General features: G+C 43.5%; 1 protein-coding gene across 4 annotated transcripts in view; it reads right to left on the bottom strand.

Moving 5' to 3' along the window:
• The window catches only part of NAV1 (neuron navigator 1), a 300,162-nt gene that overhangs the window by 131,165 nt on the left and 142,203 nt on the right, over window positions 1–26,794 (bottom strand). For 2 of the 4 annotated variants that reach the window (XM_060231125.1, XM_060231126.1), the window contains exons 4-5: window positions 14,898–15,000; window positions 4,916–5,281 (exon numbers count right to left, since the gene is read on the bottom strand). In XM_060231125.1, the coding sequence (XP_060087108.1) occupies window positions 4,916–5,281; window positions 14,898–15,000 (469 nt within the window). The remainder of the gene's footprint in view (window positions 1–4,915; window positions 5,282–14,897; window positions 15,001–26,794) is intronic. The other 2 variants (XM_060231127.1, XM_060231128.1) reach the window with 1 other exon arrangement.

The raw sequence follows: 26,794 nt of genomic DNA, 5'->3' as shown, positions 1-26,794 counted from the left end.
ATAAAAAGACTGAAATCTGAAGCTAATGCAGTCTAGTAGTGGTACCAGATGTATTATTTGGAAACATCAAAGAGCTGGGTTAGTGAATAAATGTATCACTTGATAACAACAGATGATGACTTGAATATGGAAATATGTCATCACAACCTGTGATTGCACACAGAACTGTCACTTCACCATGTTTCCTTGAACACAACAATCATAGTTGCTATGAGATCCCTTGGCATGCCTTTAAAACAGAGTAAAGAAACTTAGCCACCTTCTCAGTGACATTAGATGAAGAATCATTCAAAAGTTTATAGACCTTAAGTGCATTAGAACAATCAACCATGTTAACTAAAAGAGGTTGTAAATACTTGAGACTAAGATTATAGTCTGTTTACACATCCATCTGCAGGACATTAAATGCTGAGTCAGGAAATGACAGGTCTATGTAAGGATGCCACGCTGCTGCCTGGCAACCCAAGCAACCTTGGGACAGAGCAGGAAGCAGTTATGATATCAACACATCAGCTGATACTCTGGAAACTGGAAACTCTATGTGACATCGACACATCAAGCAACATCATTTCCGCTCCACACACATTGTTCTCCTGTGAGTTCTAAAGCAAGAACAAGTGGGAGGGCCCTGCCAGCAGAAGACTGCTTGTCTGAACCAGGCAAATGACATGCCTAAATATGCATACATGAGCAAACAGTTCAAATCTAAAACAAGTTCAAATCCTGTGAGAGGGCTCACTCCTGAAATATGCCTGAAGTATGTCTTTTTCAACCAAGAATCCCAGCACTAAGCAAGTGCCTGCTATATCTCTTGAACAGAAACAGGTGCAAGTGTTTTTTACTGGCTCTGTAAATCAGGCCCAGCCCGAGACCTTCCAGCACCCTAGGCAAAACAGCTTCCCCTGCCCCTAAGTCCCAGCGCCTGCTGCCTACTCAAGAGTAGCCCTGCGCCTGCCCCCCTCCCCCCTCACCCCCCCCCCCCAGCCTGCTGCAAGGACGCCTGGCCATACCGGCTGTGAGAGGTCTGTGTTTGTTTTGAACAGACCTCTGGAGGAAGTTTCTCTCCCCTTCTTTCTGGAAAGGAGAGGGAAGAAACTTCCTCCAGAGGTCCGTTCAAAACAAACACAGACCTCTCACAGCCGGTATGGCCAGGCGTCCTCGCAGCAAGCTTCCTCCGGCAGCAGTGAGCAGCTGGCTGTGGCAGCGAAGGCAGGGCGAGCTTCTGGGGGGGAGGAAGGGGGGTGGCAGGCAGGGCAAGATTTGGGCGGGTGACCACAAGGCGAGCTTTGGAGGGAGGAAGGGAGCTGGGAGGGCAAGCTTCGGGAGGTGGCCGGACAGCGACAGGGCAAGCTTAGGGGGGAAGGAAGGGAGCTGGAATGGCAAGCTTCGGGAAGTGGCTGGGCGGTGACAGGGCGAGCTTCGGGGGGAAGGAAGGGAGCTGGCAGGGCAAGCTTCGAGAGGTGGGTGGGTGGCGACAGGGCGAGCTTCGGGGGGAGGAACGGAGCTGGCAGGGCAAGCTTCCAGGAGCGGACAGGCAGTGACAGGGCAAGCTTCTGGGGGGGGCGGAGACAGGGTGAGCTGGGGGGGAGCGGGAACGTGGCAGGCAAGAGGGAGCTGGCAGCGCCGGGAGGGAGGGAGGCAAATTAGGCGGTTGTCTTGGGCGGAGGGGAAGCCCAGTTCGGTGCCCCCTGGCTCCCGGCGCCCTAGACAACCACCTAGTTTGCCTAGTGGGTGAGCCGGCCCTGCTGTTAATATATATTCACTAGCAGCCTGATGTATAAATTAAAAAGACAAAGTTTCTCCTAGTATGAGTGAGGAAAGTTTCACTGGTTTAATTTCCACATATCTGTTTGTTGTTGAAAGCACAGGACCAGGGCCAGTACAAAAGAGCTGGCAACCCTAACCTGAGTCTATTGGTTACTTGGCAGGAAATAGCTCTTTGTTTTCCCCATATAGCTTCCTCCACTTCAACCTCACCGTATCTTCCAGCTCCACTTTCATCTATAGCGTTAGTGATAAGCTATATTATTTTTAACACTCCAATAGCAGCAATGTTAAGAGGCCTCACAGCTGGGATCTGGGCTTGTCACAATTACACATCTGCTCACCAGAGCTGTGGAATGAACAAGGACTCTCCATTGTGGCTTTCCATGAGACGTGAGTATTTTTAGGATAAAGTTTACACCCCTTCCCTTCATGGAGCTCTGGGATTTTTAAAACTTTCTGAATGATAAATGGAAAATGCATGACATAATATCTCACCCTGTGATTTTCCATTTCTCTTCAGCGGCAAAGGTTGAGCAAAGAGAAGAAAACAGGACCAAAAGCAATTCTTTTCCAAAATGAACAAAATCAATCAATTAATGCTCACTCTAACAAGATTTATTAATTCATTTGCAGAAAACAAGAGATCCAAAATAACCCCTCCTGATCACATGCAAATCCAAACCTAGGATAACCTCATATATCAATGAAAGGATAAATTGAAATTACCACTGAAGTATTAGACCCCACCCCTACCTCCCAAGCAGTAACTACAGTCCTTCCAACAAAAAAAGTTCTCTCAGAGCCATTCCAGGGTAGTCAAAAGACTTTTTCCCTGGGCTACCACCCTGCCTCTTCCAAACTGACCCCAGTCAGCTATTAGGTGGGGTAAAATAAGATACAGCTATTGTGTAAATTCCTCCTTTGGATCTGCCTACCTCAGATGGCTCAGGCTAGCCTGTTCTCATCAGCTCTCAGACGCTAAGCAGGGTTACCTCTGCTTAGTACTCAGATGGGGAACTACCAAGAAAATCCACGGTTTCTACATAGAAATGGATAATGTGTATGTGTGTAAGCTGCTGTCAAGTCGCAGTTGATATATGGTGACCCCATAGGGTTTTCAAGGCAAGTGATTAAGCAGGGGTGGTTTGCCATTGCCTTCCTCTGCAAAGTCTTCCTTGATAATCTCCCATCCAAGTACTGACCATGCTTAGCTGACAAGATCAGGCTACACTATACCATTCCACATAACCTGAAAACCCTATGGGGTCACCATAAGTCATTTGCAATTTAGTAGCACTTTCCACTTGGCTACAGTCTCAGGCAGTTTTACTCAAGTCATAGATTATTAAGAAAAGTATGACTATGGAAGCATTCTTAGCAAGATCCCCAATGCCAGACCACAAATGGTTTCAACTGATCAAGAAATATACAAGAGCACAATAAATGAGAACTTGAGATTCCTCAAGTTCTCCCCATAAAAGTAACAGGGCTAAGAGCATACTGATAAGCTGTGTTGTTGTATGGGAAAGCTATTGAACAGCTTAGCTTTGTGTTTCTGGCAAGGAATTTCTGCCTACATCTACTCTCTACTACAGACATAGATGTGGCATGTGACAAGACACACACAAAAGCTACAATTAAGTTTTTGTGAATACAACACTTTCAGGTAGTAGTAAGTCACATAGCTAGTTAGGCATGGCAGGTCACAGTCTGGAAATCCTGTCTGTAACTTTAACAGTTCCAAGACAACATAACTGAATGCAGCTATTAGGCCCCCCCTCCTTCAGCCTCCTCTACCAGTTCCTTTGTCCAATCTCTTCCACCATCTTCTATGAAATAACACTAGCATCTTAATTTCCACAACCAATTAGGGAAAAGAAGGATGGGTCAAAAGACTGCTGGAGTAGGTACACATTGGTGACTTCCTACCCCCTAGCCCATAGTTTTTACAGTAAAGGCAGAATGGCCAACTTGTGATTCAGCAAGCCTACACAGTTGTTCTGGACTAATTTAATGCTATCTCCCCCCACCCCCCATTTTTTAAAGGGAGATGCTACTTGATCAGATGTGCTTTGGGATAATATGCATCTATTGGCCAGGAAAACTGAGCAGCCATTCTCGACTGTTTACCGAGAAGCACATATTTGCAAAAGCCATGATATACTGGTCTGAAATAGATATGTGTGTTTAGCAAAGTAAGTAACTGACCCAACTGAGTTCTAAAAACGTACCAGAGATAGTCTAATTTCACACAATAAGTTTAGGTTCAGAGCATTAGGATGATGATGAAGAAACAGCTGGATGAACCAACTCAAATGCCAAAAAACAAAACAAAACTGCAAGAAAGACTTCTCAAGAAGTGATTGAATCCTGTACAATTTCCTTATCTTCCAAACATCCAGTGGAAGAGGATTTTGCTGACCTATGACTGAATCAACTTCATTTCAAATGAAAGCAAGTGATGCAGAAACACACATGGATCACCACTGTGGTCTTCCTGGCTGCTGCTAGATACAACACATCTAAACATCTCTAGATGTATCTAGTTATCCATTTATTTCCACTCTGTCCTGTTTTCTGTTATTGTAATAGCCAGGCAGTCTGCCTCTCTATTTTCTCTCACCCTCAAAAGTGAGGGTTTAAAATGCTGACTAAAGGCTGTCAGTATACAATTTAAACCAGATACCCTTTCCAACTTCTGCAAAAACAGGATTCCCTCCTTGCCCCAACCTGGAAACAACTGCCCAGGAGAAATAGGAGTGGCTATTTGTTGTGCAGAAGCAGCACATTCATTCCACATCTCCCTCACATTCTTCAAGAAGCTCTCATCTATGCATAACATCTGTTTAAATTTGCTACTAGTTGTGTGGTTTTTTGATGCGTAAGAGCAAGTTAAATGTGACAATGTGCCATTCTGGCAACTATGCTGGGTAAGAGTAAGTTCCAAATACTTGAACATCTGGAGTGCTGAAAACTAGCACAGGGACTTCAGAGACACAGGTAGTCTTTTTGCTAAGGCATACGGCAAAGTGGACTAAGCTAACGATTCTAGCTGAACTGCTAGTGGTCCCCCTACTATCAAAGTCCACTTCTGATGCTTTGCAGCCGACTTTGAGTTGCATGTTTGATACCTATCAGCGGTACTCACCCAGTGGTGATGTCATCATCCTCAGTCATAGTCTTGCCCATTAAGTCGCTGTCACTCATGTACCCAGACTTGAGATCGACGTCATCAGCATCAAGAGATTCAACAAGCTCCAGGCGAGAAATGTGGCTAAGCTTGCTGGGGCTGCGCATAGGCATGGTGTGGGAATAATGAGCTCGCTCCCCGTGCATGTACCAGCTGGGGGTGCCTTCTGAGCGGCATCCCCCACCCACTGAAGGGGCATCCCCGGCCTGCAGGCGAGGGCTGGATTGACCATAGCGCCAGGAGAGGGGGGAGGAGCGGTTTGACAAGCTGGATACACTGCGGGGGTTGGCTTCGTCACTGTCATAACACGTCATCTCCAGCGAGCTGCAGGAACAGAGCAGAAGGAAAGGGGTTGAGGGCTAGCAGCAAGGGTGGAGGGAAGGTTCAAGGGCATTTATGAAAATCAGAACATCCAGAGATACACTGAATCAGAAATCACAGTTACTGGGCATTGTAGCCTCAGACAGTATGGACAAGTTGAGACAAAGAAGTTTCATAAAAGTGTGGAAAAATTGCAGGTGCTACTATACTTCTGGTTGCAACTGCCATCATAGTATGGTATATTACTGTGTGAGTATTTGGGGACATTGCCTACTGTGATCCATAGTGTAAATGGAGACAAATCCCTTCCCCTTTTATTACTGCAACACTTTAAATATTGAACAGTCCCCTATTGCATTTCTGTAGATAGGAACATCCCTCTAAACCAGGGGTGTCAAACTCATTTGTTATGAGGAATGGATCTGACATAAATGAGACCTTGTTGGGCAGGGCTGGGTCGGGCCAAGCCATGTCAGGCTGGGCCATGTGTGTACTTATTTATAATGGTTTAACTGTCTATTTAATTTTAACTTAATTTATGAATGTAATTTAACTATTTTAATGTAACTATTCTAATTGTTTTATAGTACTGATTGTATTTTATCGTAATCATGGTGCACACCATGTCCTGTTAGCCGCCCTGAGCCTGCCTTTGGCGGGGGAGGGCGGGATATAAAAATAAATTCATTATTATTATTATATTTAAGATTAGGGAACAGAGATATAAATTTTATAAATGACACAGCCAATCACAATTACATTTTTTTAAAAAAACTTAAAACATGCTTAAAACATTACCGTTTGTCAGGGGTTTTTTGGTAGAAAAAAGCCCATCAGGAACTCATCTGCATATTAGACCACACCCTCTGACATCACCATTGTTTCACATAGGACTTTTATGCAGAAAAAGTCCATCAGGAAGTCATTTGCCTATTAGGCCACAGCCCATGACAGCAAGCCAGCCAGAACTCCATTCCTGTGCGTTCCTGCTGAAAAAAATCCCTGCCACTCGTTTGTCTTAAAGGCGCTTTCTTTGTATTTCTCCCATGGGATCCAGGGAACTGGGCAAAGGAATCTGTGGCTCTTTCCTTCCTTCCCCAGGAGACTGGAGGGGGAGGAACCTCAGCCAAAAGAAGGAATAGAGGCTTGGCTCAGGAGCTCTGTTGTGTGATTGAAAGAGCCTGGAAAAACAAGCTCTGCCTCGCTTCCTTCCCAAGGGAGGAGCCTCAGCCAGTGGAGAAAATAGAAGCTTTGCTCTGTAGTTCCTGTGCAGTTGGGCAAGCCATGCAAAGCAAGCTATTATGCAGAATGAAGTAAGATAGGGAGAAGGAAGCAGATGACAGTCAGAAGCTTGTGGGCCTCATAGGAGCCCTCTGGGACCTGATTTGGCCCCAGACTGCACATCTGACACCCCTGCTCTAACCCTTATAAAAGAGGTGCAATGTTACTTGTCCTGTTACCTGCAAAAATGTTGTGAAATGTCTGGATTTTTTTTTTAATTTTTCACCCAAGGCACAATACATCACCTCTCTAGCACTGATATGCAAATCTACTATGGGTTTGGTTCTCTCATTCATGCATGCTCCAAATCCAGTGTGCAATACATATAGAGATCACCTTACTGCCTTTAAATGAGGGCTTGTAGGGCTATCAGATGAAAACTAAAATGCAGAGGGAGAGAGACACATTCACCTGATCATTTGGACGACAGACTGCAAGGCAGTTCAGTGCTGTGTATTAGATAAATAACAACCACATTTAGAATATACACAGTCTCACACACACATGCTTTCCCCAATATATATATAATTTAAAAAGCAGCCCTGGGATCTGTTATATGAAGTGCAGGAAGGCATTATCAAGACAGCAGTATAGCATGTTGTGTTTCCATTACCAATAAAGGCAGGCATGAGAGTTAATGGCCCTTGCTGATGCCCCCCCTCCCAGGCATGCCTTTCATTTAGATTCAATAAAAGCAGTTACTGGACATCAAATACAAAGTGATGATTAAAACCATCTCTGGAATGGATTCACAGCTCCAGGAGAGATGGGGCTAAGCCTGCAGAGCCCTGCAGACATGGTTTCAATAATTACATTGACGCACAAACGTTGTCTTATTAAACTGAAATTAAATGTGGGTTTTCAGCCTTTTAATTTGTGAAGAAAGCCTGCCAAAATTCTGCTTAGCACAGCCTCCCAGACTAACCCCAAGAGGGAAATGCCCCAGCACTCTGATCTGGCTCATGAGGTAATGAATGATTTTAAAGAATCCCAGAATTATTGTGTGCCCCCTGCTAGCAGAGGTACACACAGCACATCCTATCCCACACTTCTTCCATCCATTGTCATTCAGTTGAACCTGATAGCAGGGGTAGCTGGTTCCAAATTCTCAGCAGTAAACCACACTACTGCTAGCTGGAGTGAATGATTTGAGCAATGCAGCACAAGCAAAAGTTGATAAGATCCATAGAGCCTAAGGGATTCAATTTAGCTGTTTTGTTGCACTGGTGTTGGGCATCTTTGTAAAATAAATTAAAACTGATAACAGAGATTTGTACATAGCATTTTAGAACAGCAAGGAACACCTGTTTGAGAAGATTCTCATGGAAAGGTAGTACAGTTGCCCTCTCTTGCTGTTCCCAAAAGGACAATTGTATTCTTATGGTGATTTAAAGTCATTCAAACAGAAATTAATGGAGAGCAAAGAAAACACACTAGCTTATTTCAAAAAAGTAGTAAGACTTGGTCAGCAATTCTCAAACCGTTTTCATTCCAAAAGCCTACTTTTGTTAGCAGGACCAGTATTAGTCCTGCATACTAAACAACTTGCTTAACCAAAGTATTTCTTTTTAAATGTCAAATCTTCTAAACCTGAAGATTAAACCTTCAGACTGTCAATCCTTGCCCAGTCTGTGTTTATGGAACCATTCACACCCAGTCTCTTCATTATGACGCTATTCAGTTCAAGACTTCCTGGCCAGCAGTTCACTGTGGGAAACTTGAGGATTTCATTTGCTACTTCCCTGTCACCTGGATCCTAGCTGTGTTCAAATCTACACAGCCAACAATTCTGTGCTGCATTTGAAATCTTAACTGGAATACTTTTTTACTGATTCAGACCCATGCAACATTTAATGCCAGAGTCCCTCCCTGAAATGGAGCTTTCCTTCTATCAACTGCAGCCTTTGAGGTAACAGCAACACAGATTACGGATACTAGAAAATATTGAGGCTTATTTTACACCTTGAGGCCATACAGTGTGTGAAATAACCACTTCTGCATAGGCAAATAATGAAACCTGTGGCTAGATTGTCAGCAACAAGAATCAGCAAGAGGAACAGCATTTCAAGGCACATCGTGCAAATCACCTTGCTGAACATAACCACACTGGAGTCAGTTTGGTGACTGAATGCCTTTGTGAATCTGAGGATGGGAAAAGGCAAGATATAAATGTAACAAATTAAATATAGACAATGCCACCCTAAGGAGTTACACAAAAATGCCAGCAAGGAAATATCAGCCTATCTCATCTCAATAAGATATAAGTTCTAAGTGTCAAATTGATCTCTCTCCTTTATTTTTCCTCCATTTTTTTTGCTTTGTGTGTCTTGTCATTTTAGCTACTGAGCCTATGCACAGAAGACTGTCTGTATTATTGTTAGTACAAGCTACTTGAGGAGGCAACAGACTGAGAAGTGGGATATATAAACATATAACATTAACACAGCAGGGAAAAGGCTAGGTTAGATTTTTTTTTTTTTTTAGGATACTAGTTTTGTACATACAGTGAGCTTCCCTGCCCCCACAATGAAATAACAGTTTAAAAAGTGACCAAACGCCACTTTGAAGTGGTGTAGTGTAAGGAGGACCAGAATCTGAGGTGAAGGACAGGTCACGGCCTGAACCATCTGGGTGTTATCTCACTAAATATACTCCTTGCCATACAGGTCTCTCTGATCTATTTTGGCACCCTGTAATTAAGTTACAATCATACACTATTATTCATTCTTCTATTATATAGTTAATCCTTTTGGAAAAAGGGTGTGGTAGATCATGTCTCTATGTAGTATGTTATTTTATGCACAGTATTCATACGCACACACACCCTTTTTTCAAAAAAACAGAGGATCTTTACTGATACATACAACACCTCACTATACCTATCCAGTTTTATTGGCTTAGATTGACAACTAGACTCTGTCAAAAGGAATGTTACTAATAAAGGCCCAATGAGAGGAGATGGAACTGAGGCTTATCAAAGATTTTGCTGCAGCATCTTTAAATATTGACCCCAGGGATCCCCACTGGTTCAATGGCACTGATTTGTCAGACTGCAAAAAGAAATCAACAAGAGAACTATTCCACAAGAGAACTATTGCAAACAAGCCAGTGGAAAAATTACCAGACAGCATAAAGGTTTGTTCCAGACTGTGCTATCCTCTAATCTGTCTAAAGCCTACTTCTCAGGCTACAACTAGGAAATCTTCAATTAGGTTCTCCCACTTTCTGTTTTTGTTTGCTTGTTTAGTAATTAACAGGTCGTGCTGACTATACTGAAAACTAGGAAAGGGCTCTGAAGAAGCTGGATTTTAACCCTTTCCTCCTTTCCCATCTGCTCAATGAAAATCATGCCCACACACACACACAAACACACAGCAATTAACCCAGCTAAGAGAGGAGACAGGAACCACAAGCTCCAAAAGACAGAATCTATATCTCATTTTTCCTCTGCAAAATTAAATGCATCTACAACGAAGGAAGGGAAATTGCATTACAACAAGGAAAAGGTTAAACGTGCCCTCCTATTTCTCCCCAAATAGATGCTAATCAGATTTTTTTTTAAATCAAGCGATACTAATAGATGATCTTCCTAGTTTAGTCTTCAGTGATACAGCACCCTTTGTTTGGGCTTCAGGTTGCTATACAGTTTCCATCACCCTTGGGATACTGATTTGCACCTGTTCATTTTTTGTTCATGCATCTGCTTTGCCCAGTTAGGTTTCGGGCCTCAGCCTCATTAAAAGACCTTTTTATGTGGAGCCATATACACACAAGGCGGGTATTAAATTTGCCTCCATGCTGGCTCTATCTATGCACTTCATTCACAACCATCTTCTGTTCAGAGCTCCATGTACAGAGGTTCACTTTGTCTGTCTGCAATCTTCTTTTGCCACAAAAAGTTAAAATCCAGTCATTAGATTGTTATATGAATTGGCTCATGGACACAGAAAAGTCTGAACACATAGGCAACCTCTGTTAAATTAGTGCCACCAAGCCACAGCCAACTGAAGGAGACCTAATAAGGTTTTCAAGGCAAGAAACAAAGAAGAAATTCTTTCTCCTAGATGAGGCTTCACAACTTTTTAAGATCTGCTGTTGATGTCATGATCAGAGTTGCATCTTGAGGTGATTCTAAAATGATATCTACTGAAAGCAGGGCCCTTTTAGCTGCTGAAAAATTTGCTTTCCCTAGAAGCATTTTCTTTTGTTTTGTTTCCACTGAACTTTTTTGGTAGGCAGATGAAGCCCTAATATTCCATGAGTCATATAAATACAGAACACACACACAAACTATTCCATTGTCTTAATGTTTCGATTTAAAACAGTGAATCACTTTGAGAACTACAAGGCCTCAGGTTCCAATATCTACTCAGCTACGAAACTTATTCTGTGACCTACCTCATAACTAGTTCTAGTTCACACCTCACGGAGTTATTATGAAGTTATGTACAGCCTTGCTCTCTTTGGGGGGAAAGGTGGATAAAAATATAAATCAATGAACAAATTAATTAAATGACCAGATAGGCCAAGAACACATATATTTCCTTAAAAATATATTGGATCACCTCAAGCCTGTTCTACAGAAAGAGAAGGCAGCCACACATATGCCCACACCATTGTGCTCCCCTTACATGAACCAATTAGTGTTACATTTTCATCTTTGTGTATTGAACTGCAGAAACCACATGGTGGGCTAGGTTACATTTGTTGTGAATCCTGAGTTTGCCTCCCCATTGTTCCTCCAGACTTTATCTGGCTTCTCCCCTCAGCTAACCCAGCTCTCCCAAATCTAGTCTGCCTCAATGAACAACCAACGCCTTGGATTTCTTCCCTGAAGCATTCTCCCCTGATTTAAGGTCTCCACATTTAGCAAAGCAAATCTACTGGAAGAAGCCCAGCATCCCTCCCTTGTTGGATCTCAGGCTGTGGTGAATCATCTGGGTGGGGTTCATTTGGCGGCTTCTGCCCTACGTGGAGTGAGGCAGGCAGCGTGAGACTCTTGTTATGCAGCACACACTACCAGCCAGAACTACTGGGGGTGGGAGGAGAGAGAGACTGGGAAAGAGAAGGAGGCAGTTGAGCAGGAGTGAGGGAGGACTGCACTGAAGTAGTTGGTCATTATATGTAGCTGGCTTAGTATTTATAAACTATCCATAATCAGTATTAATCTTTGGATTTATGAATACTACAGTGGCTTTTCCCAGAAAACTCCAAGTGACTCTCTCTTAACTTCAAGCCCAGACGAGTGGAAAACAGAAAGCTACACACATGCAGTGGCTCACTGGGAAAGAATCTTAAGCTACACTGTCAGATTCAGAGGTTGGGTTGCCAGCTCTGGGTTGGGAAATACCTGGAGATTTGGGGGTGGAGCCTGTGGAGGGATCCCAGTGGGGTAAAATGCCATAGAGTCCACCCTCCAAAGCAGCCATATTTCTGTTGCCTAGAAATCAATTATTCCAGGAGATCTCCAGGTCCCACCTGGAGGCTGGCAACCCTTACAGTGCTAGTTTTATTATCCCATTCCAGGTTACTACTTTTATTTCACAGGGAAATAGCCCTGTCCCATCTCTTTATCAAGTTTTCCAGGCAAAAATTACCATATAGCTTAGGAACCCAGTGAGAGTTCAACCTATAGAGATAAAAATAGCAGACAGAAAGTGGCAGTTTTTCCCTCATTCCCTCATATTGACAGTCTGCTCACAAATTCCATGTACTCAGCCTCTGGGAATGAGTTCACCTTACCAGCCACCTTCTCCTCCCCATCAAATTACAATGATCTAAACACATTCACAAATACTCCTGTGGTTTTGCTCACTGAAGGGCCCAAAAGTTGCTCACACTGCATTAGCTCATCTGGATAGTAAAAAGCCAAGGGAAAAATTTATTATAAAGAGGCCACACTGCCAGTATCCTGGTCTAAGGCAAAGGACACTCAGGATTAAGGAATCAGTGGTCCACTTTGACAGTGTGGTAGTCACTACTCTTGCTCTGAAAAGAACTGGAATTATTCACTCAATGTGTGTCTCAGGATAAAATTCCCCATTGTACCAAAATCTGTCAGAAAGGGTAAACAAGTTTAATCTAGCCAATGGTAACAGGTGTTCAGAGGGAAGCTTTGGAACAGGAAGCACAAGCATGACTAAATACAGGATTTATACTAAGGAGCTCAGAGCCAAATCCATTCTTCTCCAGAATGCTTCTCTGAATATCTTTAAAAACAATAAGGATGCTCACAAAATTTCTTCCCGGATTTTGAGGTTCCAAATTACATCATCATTAACCAACACAGCATCAAATGGATCCAGAGGAAGTAGTCATGTAAGTCTGTTGCTGCAAAATAGTAAAGAGGTCAGTAGCATCTTTAAGACTAACAAATTTTATTGTAGCATAAGTGTTTGCATTTTATTGTAGCACAGCTCTCTGAAGCACACACTGTCAGCACACACTGAGAGAGAGCTGTGTTTCTTGAAAGCTTATGCTACAATAAAATTTGCTAATCTTAAAGGTGCTACTGGACTCTTTACTATTTTGCAGCATCAAATAGAATAATTCTTGTCATGATTTTGATTTGTTTGGAGGGGCATTGTGAAGACTGTTGTGCGTGTTCAGTTCATACCAGATGCAGACTTCTATTCCTTCTATTAAACTGCATTTCCCCCCTTCTAGGTAAGCCATATGTACAGGCAAACATGTATTAAAATACTTTTGTAAAATATACAATTGCATCAGCATTCCTTTCTGTTAGTGAAAACTTTACTATTCTTGAAATTTTGTAGTCTTTCATTTTATATTACTTCCTCCATCTCCTGGTATTCTGTTCTGCTCATTCCCAAGCCACACAATGTTAAAATGGTTCATATGATTTTTTTCCCTCTTCTGTTCCTCTATATTTTAGCTGAACTGGAAACTGACAGGGCTCTAGGCACCAACAGGTTTTTGTGTTTTAAAATCAATTGTTTACTATGCACCTGATGGCTCATATACATGGTTCACCTTGAAGGAAAAAGAACTAATGCAAATTATTTAAGAAAAGCACCAAGTTAAGTTAATTATAGAAATTCTCAAAGAACAAGCAGAAGACTGGCAGTGAAGGATTCCCAGGACAAGCAAACCAATGAAAATTTACCTCTGCCTTCTACAAGCAGACAAGACAGAGCTAAATTAATGACCAGTTTGGTGTAGTGGTTAAGTGTGCAGACTCTTATCTGGGAGAACTGGGTTTGATTTCCCACTCCTCCACTTGCAGCTGCTGGAATGGCCTTGGGTCAGCCATAGATATTGCAGGAGTTGTCCTTGAAGGGCAGCTGCTGTGAGAGTCCTCTCAGCCCCACCCACCTCACAGGTTGTCTGTTGTGGGGGGAGAAGATATAAAAGATTGTAAGATGCTCTGAGTCTCTGATTCAGAAAGAAGGGCGGGGTATAAATCTGCAGTCTTCTTCGTCTTCTAAATTCTTACTAATGGGGTTACCACAAGCCCAGAATACAATGTGTTGTCTCTTTAATAGAGGCTTCTTGCGATGTTATTTACCAAGCAATGTTATTTACCTCTGGGAAGGAACAGACTCTCAAGTCCAATTCCTTTGGATCCCATGTTTATCCAATGAACTTTGGAGGCCATTTTCAGTAGCAATCATGGCCCCTTTTCCCAGCAGCACTCTATGACACACTGTGTACCTTTATAAAATTGGCATCTGTAGGCACACATGCTTTGACAACCACAACAGAGCCATCTCCAACCCCACAGGCCTATTTGAATCACAGAGCAGATGCCCAAGAAGAAAAAGTAGAACATCTGTATTTAAAATAACTATAATTCTCTAGCAATAGCATCTTAATCTTATAAAATGTGTGGCTGTCAACAGTTTGTGCGCAGAATGTGACTGAGTACCAAGGCTGCCAGTTCAAAAAAAGCTGACCCAACAGTTTGGAAAATTCTGTACTTCTTATTGGATGAGCAGTGCTGGTTCTTCTGTTCTGTGGATTCCAGGAAAGGAGGGTGGGAGCAGGGGTTGGCCAGTATGGGTGTGATCAGATGAACTAATATGGTAAGCCTAGCTATCAGATTGCCCTAACCTGGATAGCTGAGGCTAGTCCAATCTTGTTAGATCTTGGAAGCTAGGCCGGGTCAGCCCAGGTTAGCACTTGGATAGGAGACCTCCAAGGAAATCTAGGATAGCTATGCACAGACAGGCAATGGCAAATTACCTCTGTTCATGTTCTGCCTTGAAAACCTTATGGGGTCACAATAAGTTTGCAGCAGCTTGATGGCAAAATAAACAAAAAAGTCATACTACCACCATGGTCAGAAGAAGAAAGGATCCAGGCTCAGAAGCCTTACCTGTGAGTTACTTGGGAACCCCGTAGGCTGGACATGGTCTCCTCCAGGTTCTGCCGCAGATCCAGTACATTCTGCACTGTTCTCTTTCTCTGGGATTCAGGATCTGCAGGGAGAAAGACATTACAGTTACATATGAAATGCAGCAAGGGAGATGCACTTGCCATACTGAATTCAAGTGTGGGCTTCCTGAAGCTTACACTAATCGTTGTTATATACACACAACATGTATGTATCATAGTGATTAGTGTGCATAACTGTGCTTTGTATGTATGTGCAACTTGCCAACTCCACTTGCGCATGCAGTGTCCCCACTTTACCAACAGAAAAAACATCCAGCCAGGTGCTAGGTTCAGAATATTTCTTATGAAATCATCTATAATAGCCTTCTGTTGTAATCCAAAGTATTTTTTTAAATGACAGAGTTTTAGTTTTACATGATAAAGATGATTGAAAGATCTCTATACTTATACATTCTTTAAACCACTCTTCCTTTGCATTGAGCCCATTACATAATTCATATGAAAAGATACTCTACGCTATACGCTTGGTATATCCTAATCTGCAGAAACATGGATTTTCATAGGCAACTAAACTAAAGCAGATGTCAATTATTTTAACATATACTATTCCTGTGGTGCAAAATGCTTTACCAGGTCTTCTGCTCATCCTCACAAAACACTATAATTGAATCTTTTGATTTTAGAGATGGTCATAAGTGCATCCACTGAGTACCAGGGCAATTTAGGATCTGGTTGTAAACCAGTCTAACACACTATTTGCCAAAGGGAGATCATCCAACCAGTTTTCTCTTCCTTGCTGAACAGCAAACAAGTTTTTCCTGCTAAGTTACACACATATTTTCCACACCATAGCTGTGATCTAGATGTAGGGTTGTCAGCCTCCAGGTGGGGCCTGGAGATCTCCCACTTTTACTACTGATTTCCAGGTGACAGATAACAGCTCCCCTGGAGAAAATGGCTGCTTTGAAGGATGGACTCTATGACATTGTCCCATGCCGAGGCCCCTCCCCTCCCCAAACCCTGCCCTCTCCCGGATCCACCCCCAAAGTCTCTAGGTATTTTCCTACGCAGACCTGGCAACCCTATCTAGATGACAGACCTGAGTGCTGGTCCACAAGTAGCCAGGCAACTATTTCTGCTGTGTGGGAAGAAAGGAAGGAAGGGGAAATAGGCAAGCTTGCAAGCTCTTCTCTACCACAACAGAAGTTGCCTAGAGACCTAGAGTGGGGAAGAGAGTGCAAGAGCTGTGGTAGCCACTGGAAGGAGGGATAAAATTAAAGAGGGTGGTGCAGGGTTCCCCCTTAGTCACATAGCTTTTGTAGGAGTTCTGTTTACTAAACTTGGTGTCAAGGCAAAGAGAGATGCATAATGATGCAAATGGTGGTCAGTGATTTATGTAGTACATGTGTGTTTCCTTCTCCCACTGGTGCAAAAAAATAAGTCCCTAACCTTTCCCTATGCTGTTCTTATGGGGACTGTTATTCTCCACTTTTGCTTTTTAAAAAGTCTCCTTCTAGTATGGTCATGTTGTAAAGTGCATACATATGTATTTTATCTTTCTGTGCAAAAAAAAGTATTACGACATTTAATAAAGACTGGTGTGTAATATTTATTCATGTCTTGTGGCTCTCAAACATCTGACATTTATACCTTCCTTATTAACCAGGCACAAATGTATGCAGCTGCTTTATACTGAACTAGGTCCATCTAGCTCAGTCTTATCAACTCATCAATAGCTCTTCAAAGTCTATAGGAGAAAAAGGTCTTTCTGAGCACCTGCTACTTCAGATCCTTCAGCCTGATATGCTAGGGACAGAAACTGGCACACAATTCTGTGCACAAAGCTTGGCTTTAGTATTGAGCCACGTTTCAGGTGCACAACTGTGTTGGTCTTCCACAGAAGAGCAAGAATTGAATCCAATAACAACTTAAAGACCAACAAGATTTCCAGGGTATAAGCTTTTGAAAATCAAAGATCACTGGTCAGATTCCTGACAAAGGGAACTTTGACTCTCAAAAGCTTATATCCTATAAATCATCCTGGACTTGAATCTTCTTCATCAAACCACAAGCTCTCAAATGGATGGCATGATGAACCATTACAAAAAGCAGGATCCACATGTATCTACAATACAAGTTAACTGCAGACCCTCATATAAGAGCAAGCAACAACAAAACAAGGCTGCCTGAATCCACCCTGAATTCCCATTCCAGAATTCCCATTCCAGAATGCAAGCCATAACAATTTAACATTTCATGAACCCAGACAGGCAGCAAGTTCTTTGCCAACTGCAGTGCTGTTTCCCAAGACTAGTTCTGGCAATGCTGAACCTGTGCCTAGTGCTAATCAGCAGCTGTAGTAGGTCATTAAGGCAGCCTGAACCATAGAAAGATGTCTTCGGATTTGATTATTACTTTTTGAAAATTACAGCAGGCTCTTTTTTCACTCATGTATTATAAGGCTTGAGGCATGGGTGGACCACAGCCAGTGGACTACAGTGTTGCCTCCCCAGCCCAGACCATTACTCTGTCCTATTTCCTGCAGGCACAGCCCACTGGGCAATCAAAGTGAAATAAAAAATCTCAGCCTATATCCTGACCAGAAACCCAGCAGACAGGAGAAAAATTGTACAACCCCCTTTCTGTCATACTGTGAAAGACTTTTCCAAGTGGTTCTCAGTCCAGACAGAAGATGTGTGGAGATAATAGTGGACAGGGGGGGGGAGGTTTGGGGAGAGTCATTTTTATATAGCAAAACAGAAGCCATAATGGAAACACTGGGCAAGCAGCCAGCTGATTGAAGCTAGAATGAATGGCAGCAGTTGATATATTCAGCAGCAGGTATGCTCATTCTCTGGGATATGAGCTGCTGCTGCTCTCAGGAATTCCTTTCTGCAGGAATTTGGAGTTCAGTACTCTGAAGGCTGTACTCACTGTCAGGGAGAGCAGAACAGACATCCTCAGCTGCACAGTTTTCAAATGCCAGTACGCCAAGATGCAAGAAAAAGCAAATCTGTGTTTAAGGATGGAGCACTAATTGCCACTATATTGTTCCATCCTTGTCATTCTAAGTAGTTGAGTAGGACAAATATTTATTTAAAAGTTTACACTCTAAAAAAGCTCTCCGAAGACAACAATAGCAACTTAGAAACCAACAAAAATTTCCAGAGTATGAGCTTTCGAGAGTCAAAGCTCCCTTCATCAGAAGATGACTTCTGAGGAGGTTTATGAAGCAACAGACACATTGAAATCATGTTTTTAAAAAAGCTAAACTAGTAAATTACCACCACCTACAGTGGCTAGCAGTATTGACCAAAAAGCCTGGGCAAATAAACAAAAAAGTTTTACCCAGTGCCTAAATTTAAAAGGCGAGGCACTGGGCAAACAGACAAGTGATGGGAATTCCACTAAGGCATCATTGCAGAAAAGGCCTTCTCTGTAGTAGCCCCCACTGTATCACCGAGGACAAGGACAAACAGAGAAGGTCCCCTACCATGAATCTTAAATAGGAAAGTCAAGGCTTGATAAGGGCAGTGAAATTCAGAACAGGCAGTAGAGTGTTACATGACAATTAGTGAAGAGTGGATAAGGCCAATTGGGGAGGGGGGCATTTGGCCTGGGCCTCCAAAGAGGCCTCATATTTGGCCTCTTGTCAATTTGATCGCATTTGATCAGCTTTGCAGCTTGTAATGTAAATCCCTGTCTGATCAAAATGTTCCCAGCTCAGAGATGTGTATTTCATCAAATAAGAGATGTGATGTGTTTTTCAGAAACATTTTTAAGTGACATAGATTTCATTACTCGTTTTTGGGTGCTGTATACTGGTTTCATGCATGCTCTTTTTAAAAAACCCGTTATTATGGCTAGAGGCCTGAAAGGTTCTCAGGACTTCTGAGAGAACCTGGGTAGGTGACGCCATAACATTATACAATGGGGCCACCGGCAGCCCATGCCAGTTCAGCCACTAGCACAGACACCAATTTCAAGGATCCCGCCCCCCTCCAATCCACTCTACTGCCTTAAAAATGCATCCTCAGCTGTTTCTGCTGGCATTTAGCCACTGAGCTCTTTAACACAAACACCCTCCTCCCAGATATAAATAGTACAGGTTCTGTTAAAGTAGCAGCTGAAACTCATTAGGAAAGAACTTCACCAAAACCTCTGCTGCTATTCTCATAGGATTATAGGACCCTGTTGCCTGCATCTTCTTGAGCCACAAAAGAATATGTCACTATGCACTGGCAGTCCTTGCTCAATTCAAAATATGACTCTTGTTAAAAATGAGCTGCCAACCAGGGCCAAAGCACCAGAGTAGGCACACAGCAGCCAATCTGACACACCCGTTGCTGTCAAGTGGACATGATCTGCTCTTTTAGCAAACTACTTTTAAGAATCACCACCACCACCCATCCAAATCAAGCACCTTGACTAAAGTGTCTGTGAGAGCTGTCAATGAATGTAGTTCTCGATCTTCAATAGAGAAACAAAGACTGATAAACTGCGCTACTATGGAGGAAGGAGGAGTATGAGAATGAGATACATTAGCACAAATAAATAAATAGCAGACTGCTTCTCCATCCACTTGCAAACCTCTTTGAAATAATTATAGTCCCCTCGAACAGATCACACAGCATTCAATACTTTCTATGGGATGGTTTCAAAGATAAATAGATCTGAAAAATTAAACTGTTTCAGTCACTTAGACCTAAATTTGCTTTTATTTCATTTTATGGTTAATAGACATATCCTGGTATGGTCAAATGTTTCACCAAGGATTTGGCAATAAACCTTGCAAGGACTTATTCTTAACAGATTCTCAAATTCTCATCCTCTCTATATATACAGGGTTTTTCTCTTCCCCTTTACTGAGCAAGAAAGCAGTTGGTTCAAACCATGCAATTCAGATACATTTCCAGATGTTGTAGCCTGCAGCAGCCAGGACAATGGATTAAGCCAGCTATTATACATACAGTAGCAGGGTAGAAACCTGAGGTGAGAGTTCAAACCACACAGAGAGCTTAAACCTTAAAGTATACTCTTGGGCCAAAAGGACTGGGGCAGGCCCCTGTCCAATCTGGATGTACATACATAAAATAATACCCCAACTGCATACAGAAATTCTGCACTAAACATGCATTCTACCTTCAGTAAGGTGTTGCAATAAAAGCTACAATAAAGAGCTAATGGATTACAACCCAATTGATGCCAAGATAAAAGCTATATTAAATAAATAGCATGCAAGAGGACATCATATTCACTCAGACAAGTTTGAAGGTAACTTATAAGTCTGGTACAAAATACAGTAGCCTAGCTGTTGTTTGGGACTAGCCATATGGAACATTTGCTCTTCCTTCATGGTCATAATAATAATTTTTAATTTATATCCCGCCCTCCCCACCGAAGCAGGCTCAGGGTGGCTTACATGGCATAAAATGCAGACATTACAATAATACAACAATAAAAATACACTAATCATATAGCAATTATATTAATTAAAATGTATTATTATATTAAAACCATCTAATTAAAACTATCAAATTTAAAACCAACAAATTAATTCGGTGCTACAATCTCGGTGTTACTCATCAGGGACTGAGGGTGATGCTAGGGAAAAGTATCTCCCTGTGGCACCCATTTTAATGCACTGGGAGCGATCTTCTAACTAATGTTATTTAACAACTACATGCACACCTTGGCCCAGTTCTTCCAGGGGGTTGGGCTGGGTTGTTACCAATATGCTAATGACCCCACCTCTATCTGTTGATGTATGGTCAGCTAGATGCCACCACAGAAATTTTGGATAGGGCTTTAGGGGGTGGCTAAAACACAGCTGGCTGAGGTTAAATCCAATGAACATAATAACATAAGAGAAGCCATGTTGGATCAGGCCAATAGCCCATCCAGTCCAACACTCTGTCACAGAGTGGCCAAAAAATCTGGTGCCATCAGGAGATCCACCATGGGGCCAGGACACTAGAAGCCCTCCCATTGTTGCCCTCCCCCCCCCCCCCACAAAGCACCAAGAATACAAAGCATCAATGAAGATGGAGGTGCTGTATCTGAGCTGTGGGGAGATGGGATCAGGAATCAGGCTTCCAACCTTTGACAAGGCACAGCTGTCATCAGTGCTGAGGGTAAAGAGCACAGGGGTGGTCCTGGATACCTTGCTTTCAATGGATGCCCAGGTTACCATAGCTGCCAGATCAGCCTTTTATCATCTTTGGCTTGTCAGGCAGTTGATTGCTTATCTCTCCTCCTGGGACCTAGCTACAGCAATCCATGCAATAATCACTTCTAGGCTGGATTACTGTAACACACCCTATGTGGGGCTGCTCTTGAACGTGACCCAGAAACTGCAGCTAGTGCACCTGCTAACTTCAATGTCTATGCAGGCACACATTCAGCCAGTTCTATGCCAGCTGGACTGGTTGTCAGTCAAGTACCAGATCTGGTTCAAGGTTATAGTTCTAACCTTCAAAGTCCTATGCATCCTGGGACCAACATATCTGTGGTACTGCCTTTCCTACTATGTGCCCCACAGAGCTCTCCACTTAACTGAGCAACATCTGCTGGTAGTCCCCAGCCCAAAAGACATCCACTTAGCCTTGGCCAGGACCAGAGCATTCCCTACCCTAGTCCCAACCTAGTGGAACATGCTCCCACTCAAGATCAGGGCCCTGCAGGATTTGATGCACTTTCACAGGGCTTGTAAAATGGAGCTGTTCCACCAGGCCTTCAGTTGAGGTGGTGGACACCTGAAGATCTCATCCTCCTCTGCCTATATTGCCCGGGTGAACTGCCCTCTTTAAAGAAGTCACTGGCATCCATTGAATGGGTCCTGCCCTGTGTTAGTCATCATATGCCTTGGACTTGTGAGAGAAGTTTGTAGATGCCAAAAATTGAATTTCTCTGATGTTGATTTTAAATCTTTAAATCTGTATGATTTTTACCAATATGTTATATTTCAACTTCTGTAACCTGCCCTGAAGCCAAAGAACTTACAGAACTATTCCATTTTGCAAACTTTTGGGGAAAGTTGATAAAATTTGTGTGGGGTGACATTATATGCTTTGCACTTTCTATATATATCTGCTGATCTGTTACTGTCTTCTGTTGCAGACTTGTGTTTGCATTTGTCAAGCTGCCTCGTCTCCAGAAAAAGGTTGTAATTCATCAGGATATCAGGCAACAGGTGGAAAATTTGCACACCTTCATACAAAGCCCTACAATGGAAGCTGAATGTGCCACCAAGTGGCAGCCATAATGGTACTTCACTGGATATGGTGGAAAATGCCATCAAGTTGCAGCCTACTTGTAGTGACCTGTAGGGTTTTCAAGTCAAGAGATAGACAGATGTGGTTTGCCTCTGAGTAGCAATACTGGACTTCCTTGGTGATCTCCCATCCAACCAAGTACTAACTAGGGCTCACCCTTAATGGTTTCTGATGAGATCTGACAAGATCAGACAAGCCTGAGCCAATTGCACTAGCTGCACATATATTGCTAGGTGTCCTTCCTTTGGGTTCAGCTTATGAAAGAATAAGTATGTGCTGGACAAGTCTGAGTCTTCGTGTCTCAGCTGAATGCTGTTGCTAGAATGGATGCTGGATCCCTGCTTTCACCCAGAAGTTCCTTACAATTTGGCAACAGTTGCCAGCCATCTTTTCCCTCTCCTAGATGGATTTTCTCTTGCTTGCTTTCCAGCTTTAAGCAGTCAAGTATAGCAGATCAATACACATCCATTGTTTGCAGTGTCCTGTTTGAAATTCAGTATAATACTTTTTAAAGCCCTGAAACAGATTGTCTAGTATTACAATGGCTGGATGATAAGAAAGCTTGTGATCTTTTTGGCACAGTCAACTGCAAGTGAACATAAAACAAACAAACGCCTATGCTTTTGTCATAATTTCTGTCATCTACAAGCTCTGTTCTACAAAGACCAAGGTCAGCCTCCAAGAGAATCAAGACTGGACTCCTCTCCTCTTTCATCTTCAAGGAACAGTTAATACCATTAGAGGAGGTCAAGTACGAGACTGTAGTTCTGTAGAAGCATAACAGCCAGAGCATAAAAGCCTCATTTAATACCCTCGTGTTTCAAATACTTTACCTGTATTTTCCTGTGCATGTAAATTAACATGAATATAATTTCAATGAATGCTTTAGAAGATATGGTTCTTTAAAATATATGAAAATAGAACATGGGAAGGGCAGAACAGTCATCTGTTTGAGAATAAAAATAGTAAGCAGCAGAGTTGCTTAATAGTATATTGTACAGTATGTCCTCTCTGAAAATGCCCAGTATTTCCTTCTCCACAATATATTTTCATCACATTTTAAATAAATTAGCACATTTGTGCCAAAAAAGAAAACAACAGTAGGAAAGGGATGTTCATATAACTCTAAGACCTTTTCTAATAGGACAGCAGTGCATAGTTACTGTGTTTTTACCCTAGGGATGTCAAAGTCTGCTTTCTCAAAGCAAGTCAGTGCTTTCAGATACTTCTCAATATTCATCTCAGTATGAATACATTTTAACATACTCCCATAAACAAAGTAAAAGCAAGAGAAAACACACATAAAAAGCAAGCAATGGAAGAAATTCAGAACAAACCTAACAGTAAATGCATTTCCTTTGACTTTGCCAGCTCACAGTGGGAATAGACAGGTTGCTTACCTGTAACTGTGGATCTTCGAGTAGTCATCTGTGCATTCACACTCATGGGATAGAGCACCTGCGCCGATCCCCAAATCGGTACCTAAAAAGCCCGGGATTTTTTTGCGCTTGGCACCAACGGGCATGCGCAGGCGTCCCAGTGCGCATGCTCGCCGGCGCCAGCGTGAGGATCCCACCAGTTCCTTCCTGACCACTGGAAGTCCCTACTGGAGGGAGACCATCGGCAGTGGGGAAGGAGGATGGGTAGTGTGAATGCACAGATGACCACTCGAAGATCTACAGTTACAGGTAAGCAACCTGTCTATCTTCTTCGTGGTCTCTGTGCTTCACACTCATGGGAGATTAGCAAGCAAGACATACCTGGAGGTGGGAAGACGGTCAATCAGAAGAAACAGCTTGCAGCATCGCAGCTCCCAGATGAGTCCTCTGTTGAGCATGCACGTCCAGTGCGTAGTGCTTCATAAAGGCATGCGGAGAGGACCAGGTGGCAGCCTTGCAAACATCTGTCAGGGAAACGCCTTTCAGGAATGCCACCGACGTTGCCATCGCTCTTGTAGAGTGTCCGTGAATAGGCCCAGGTAACGGCTTCTTAGCCAACAAATAACACAGTTTAATAGTCTCAGTGAGCCATTTTGAAAGCCGCTGAGATGAGAACTGAGAAACCACCTTGGGGAGAAAGGAAATATCAGGAGCTAAGGACACGCCAGACTCGTGAAAAGCTAAATATGGGTAGTCACAACGCATAGCCGTGAGCTCCCCTGCATGGCACGCTGATGTGATGGCGACCAAAAAAACAGTCTTCCAAAATAGGAGCTGTAACAAGCATGTGGCCATCGGCTCAAAAGGACGCCGAGTCAGCCTGTCCAACACTAGAGTCAAATCCCACAACTGTGGGGGTGATCTCAAAGGAGGATGAAGCCTAAGCAAACCCTTCAAAAATTTCTTAGAATGAGGGTGTGCAAAAACTGAATGCCCCTCCACTGGTTCACGGAATGCAGATATTGCCGCCAGATAAACTTTAATGGAGGAAAAAACAAGGCCAGCATCCACCAGAGACAACAAAAACTCAAAAATAATCGGCAGTCCCACCCTCTGGGGCGAAACTGTAGGATCAACTAAAAACTGAAGAAATATCCACCACTTCCTATCATAAGAAGCGCGGGTAGACAGCTTCCTGCTATTCAGGAAAACGTATTGGACTCTGCTGGAGAACTCACAGGGTTGATGAACCACGCTGTCAGTTTCAGGTGGGGCATGTTGTGACCGTCCTGAGCTGACAGAAGATCCGGTTCCGCCAGAAACTGGTAGAAGACCCCCCTCGCCAGTTGGAGCAAGATCGAGAACCAGTTCTGCCGAGGCCACCACGGAGTCACCAGGATGCAGCATGGCCTCTCTCTTGCGATCTTGTTGACCACCCTTGTCAATAGTGGCAAAGGTGGGAACAGATATAGGAACTGACCTTCCCACGGGAATAGCAGACCATCTCCCAACGACTCTGGATCCGAGCCCCCTCTGGAGCAGAACAAAGGACACTTCCAGTTCATGGCTGTGGCAAAGATGTCCACTTGAGGATACCCCCAGAGCTGAAACACGGGTTGAAGAAAGTGTCACTGTATCTCCCACTTGTGCGGGGAAGCCGCACCCCTGCTGAGGGAGTCTGCTTGCAGATTGAGCACCCCTGGGAGATGCGCAGCCTTCACAAAGATGTTGAGGTCCAGGCATTCTGACCACAATTCCAGTGCCAGCGCACAGAGCCATCGAGAAACTTTCCCTCCCTGTCTGTTGATGTAACACAGGGCAGTGGTATTGTCCGTAAGCAGAGCAACAACCTTCCCCGCCACCATGGGGTGGAAGGATCGAAGAGCAAAATGAACTGCCAGCAGTTCCAGGTAACTTATATGGCAGTAAGTCAATTTCAAGGGCCCCCCACACACAGAGCGTCCATGTGGGCCCCCACAACCCCATAAAGACGCATCTGTTGTGATCGTCACTGTTGGTACAGGTAGATGGAAGGGACAAATGTTGACCTTTGATTTCCACCACTGCAGGGAAGGGACAAATGTTGTCCTTTGATTTCCACCACTGCAGTGTTTGAAGTGTCACAGGTGGAATTACAAACCTCTTTCAAGGCGAGTCCCTTAACAGTCGAAACTGACGAAGAAACCAAAGTTGTAGACTTCTCATCCTCAGCTTCGCAAAGATCAGCACGCTTGTAGTCGCCACCAGCCCCAGCATCCGCTGCAGCTGCTGCGCCGAGCCCCACTTTCGACTCTGCAGAAGTTCGACAAGGTTGATAATGTCCATCGCTCTCTGCTGAGGCAGGAAAGCGCAATGAAGGTTTGTATCCAGCAAAGCCCCTATGAACTGAACTGTCCGCGATGGAGTAAGGTGTGATTTCTCCAAACTGACCTGCAGACCCAAGGTGTGAAGAAGACGAAGAGTGGTGGCAATATGGTTTGACAAACTTTCCTTCGACTCCGCCACAAGGAGTCAATCGTCGATGTATGGGAAGACGACTATCCCTTGAAGCCAGAGGTGGGCAGCCACAACGTTCATCATCTTCGTGAACATCCAAGGTGCAGTGGACAGGTCGAACGGAAGAGCCTTGAACTGGAAGTGTTGAGAATCTACTGCAAACCGAAGGAAATGTCTGAATGCAGGATGGATGCTGACGTGGAAGTAGGCATCCTTGAGGTCCAGCATTGCCATCCAGTCCCCTTGGTTGATGAGGGGCAGAATTGTTTGCAGAGTGGACGTTTTGAACTTCTGGTACAGAATAAACTTGTTCAGATTCCGAAGGTCCATGATTGGTCTCAAACCCCCATCCCGCTTGGGACGATGTATCGGTCGATGTGACCGTCGGGGCCGCAGCCACTCCCATCGGTACCGACAGGCCCGATGCCATCTTTTGAGGACCAAGTGCCAACTCAACCAACGCAGCCAAAAGCCTCGCCGCTCGATTCTTGCGAGCTTGTTTGAAAAAGCACAGGCAGTGCGAGCAAGAATCCACATGATGTCCCTCACCCAAACAAAGGAGACAGAAGGAATAGCCATTGGGGGGGAGCAATCTTCTTCCCACAGGAGCGGCACCTCTAAAAAAAACCCCAACATCTTTCCATAGACGCCAAGGAAAAAACCCACCCAGGAAAAGAAGAAGAAGAAGAAGAAGATATTGGATGTATATCCCGCCCTCCACTCCGAAG

Source organism: Heteronotia binoei, chromosome 2, assembly GCF_032191835.1.
Source record: "Heteronotia binoei isolate CCM8104 ecotype False Entrance Well chromosome 2, APGP_CSIRO_Hbin_v1, whole genome shotgun sequence".
NCBI lineage: Eukaryota > Metazoa > Chordata > Lepidosauria > Squamata > Gekkonidae > Heteronotia > Heteronotia binoei.
This window is presented reverse-complemented; position numbering and strand designations above follow the sequence as displayed.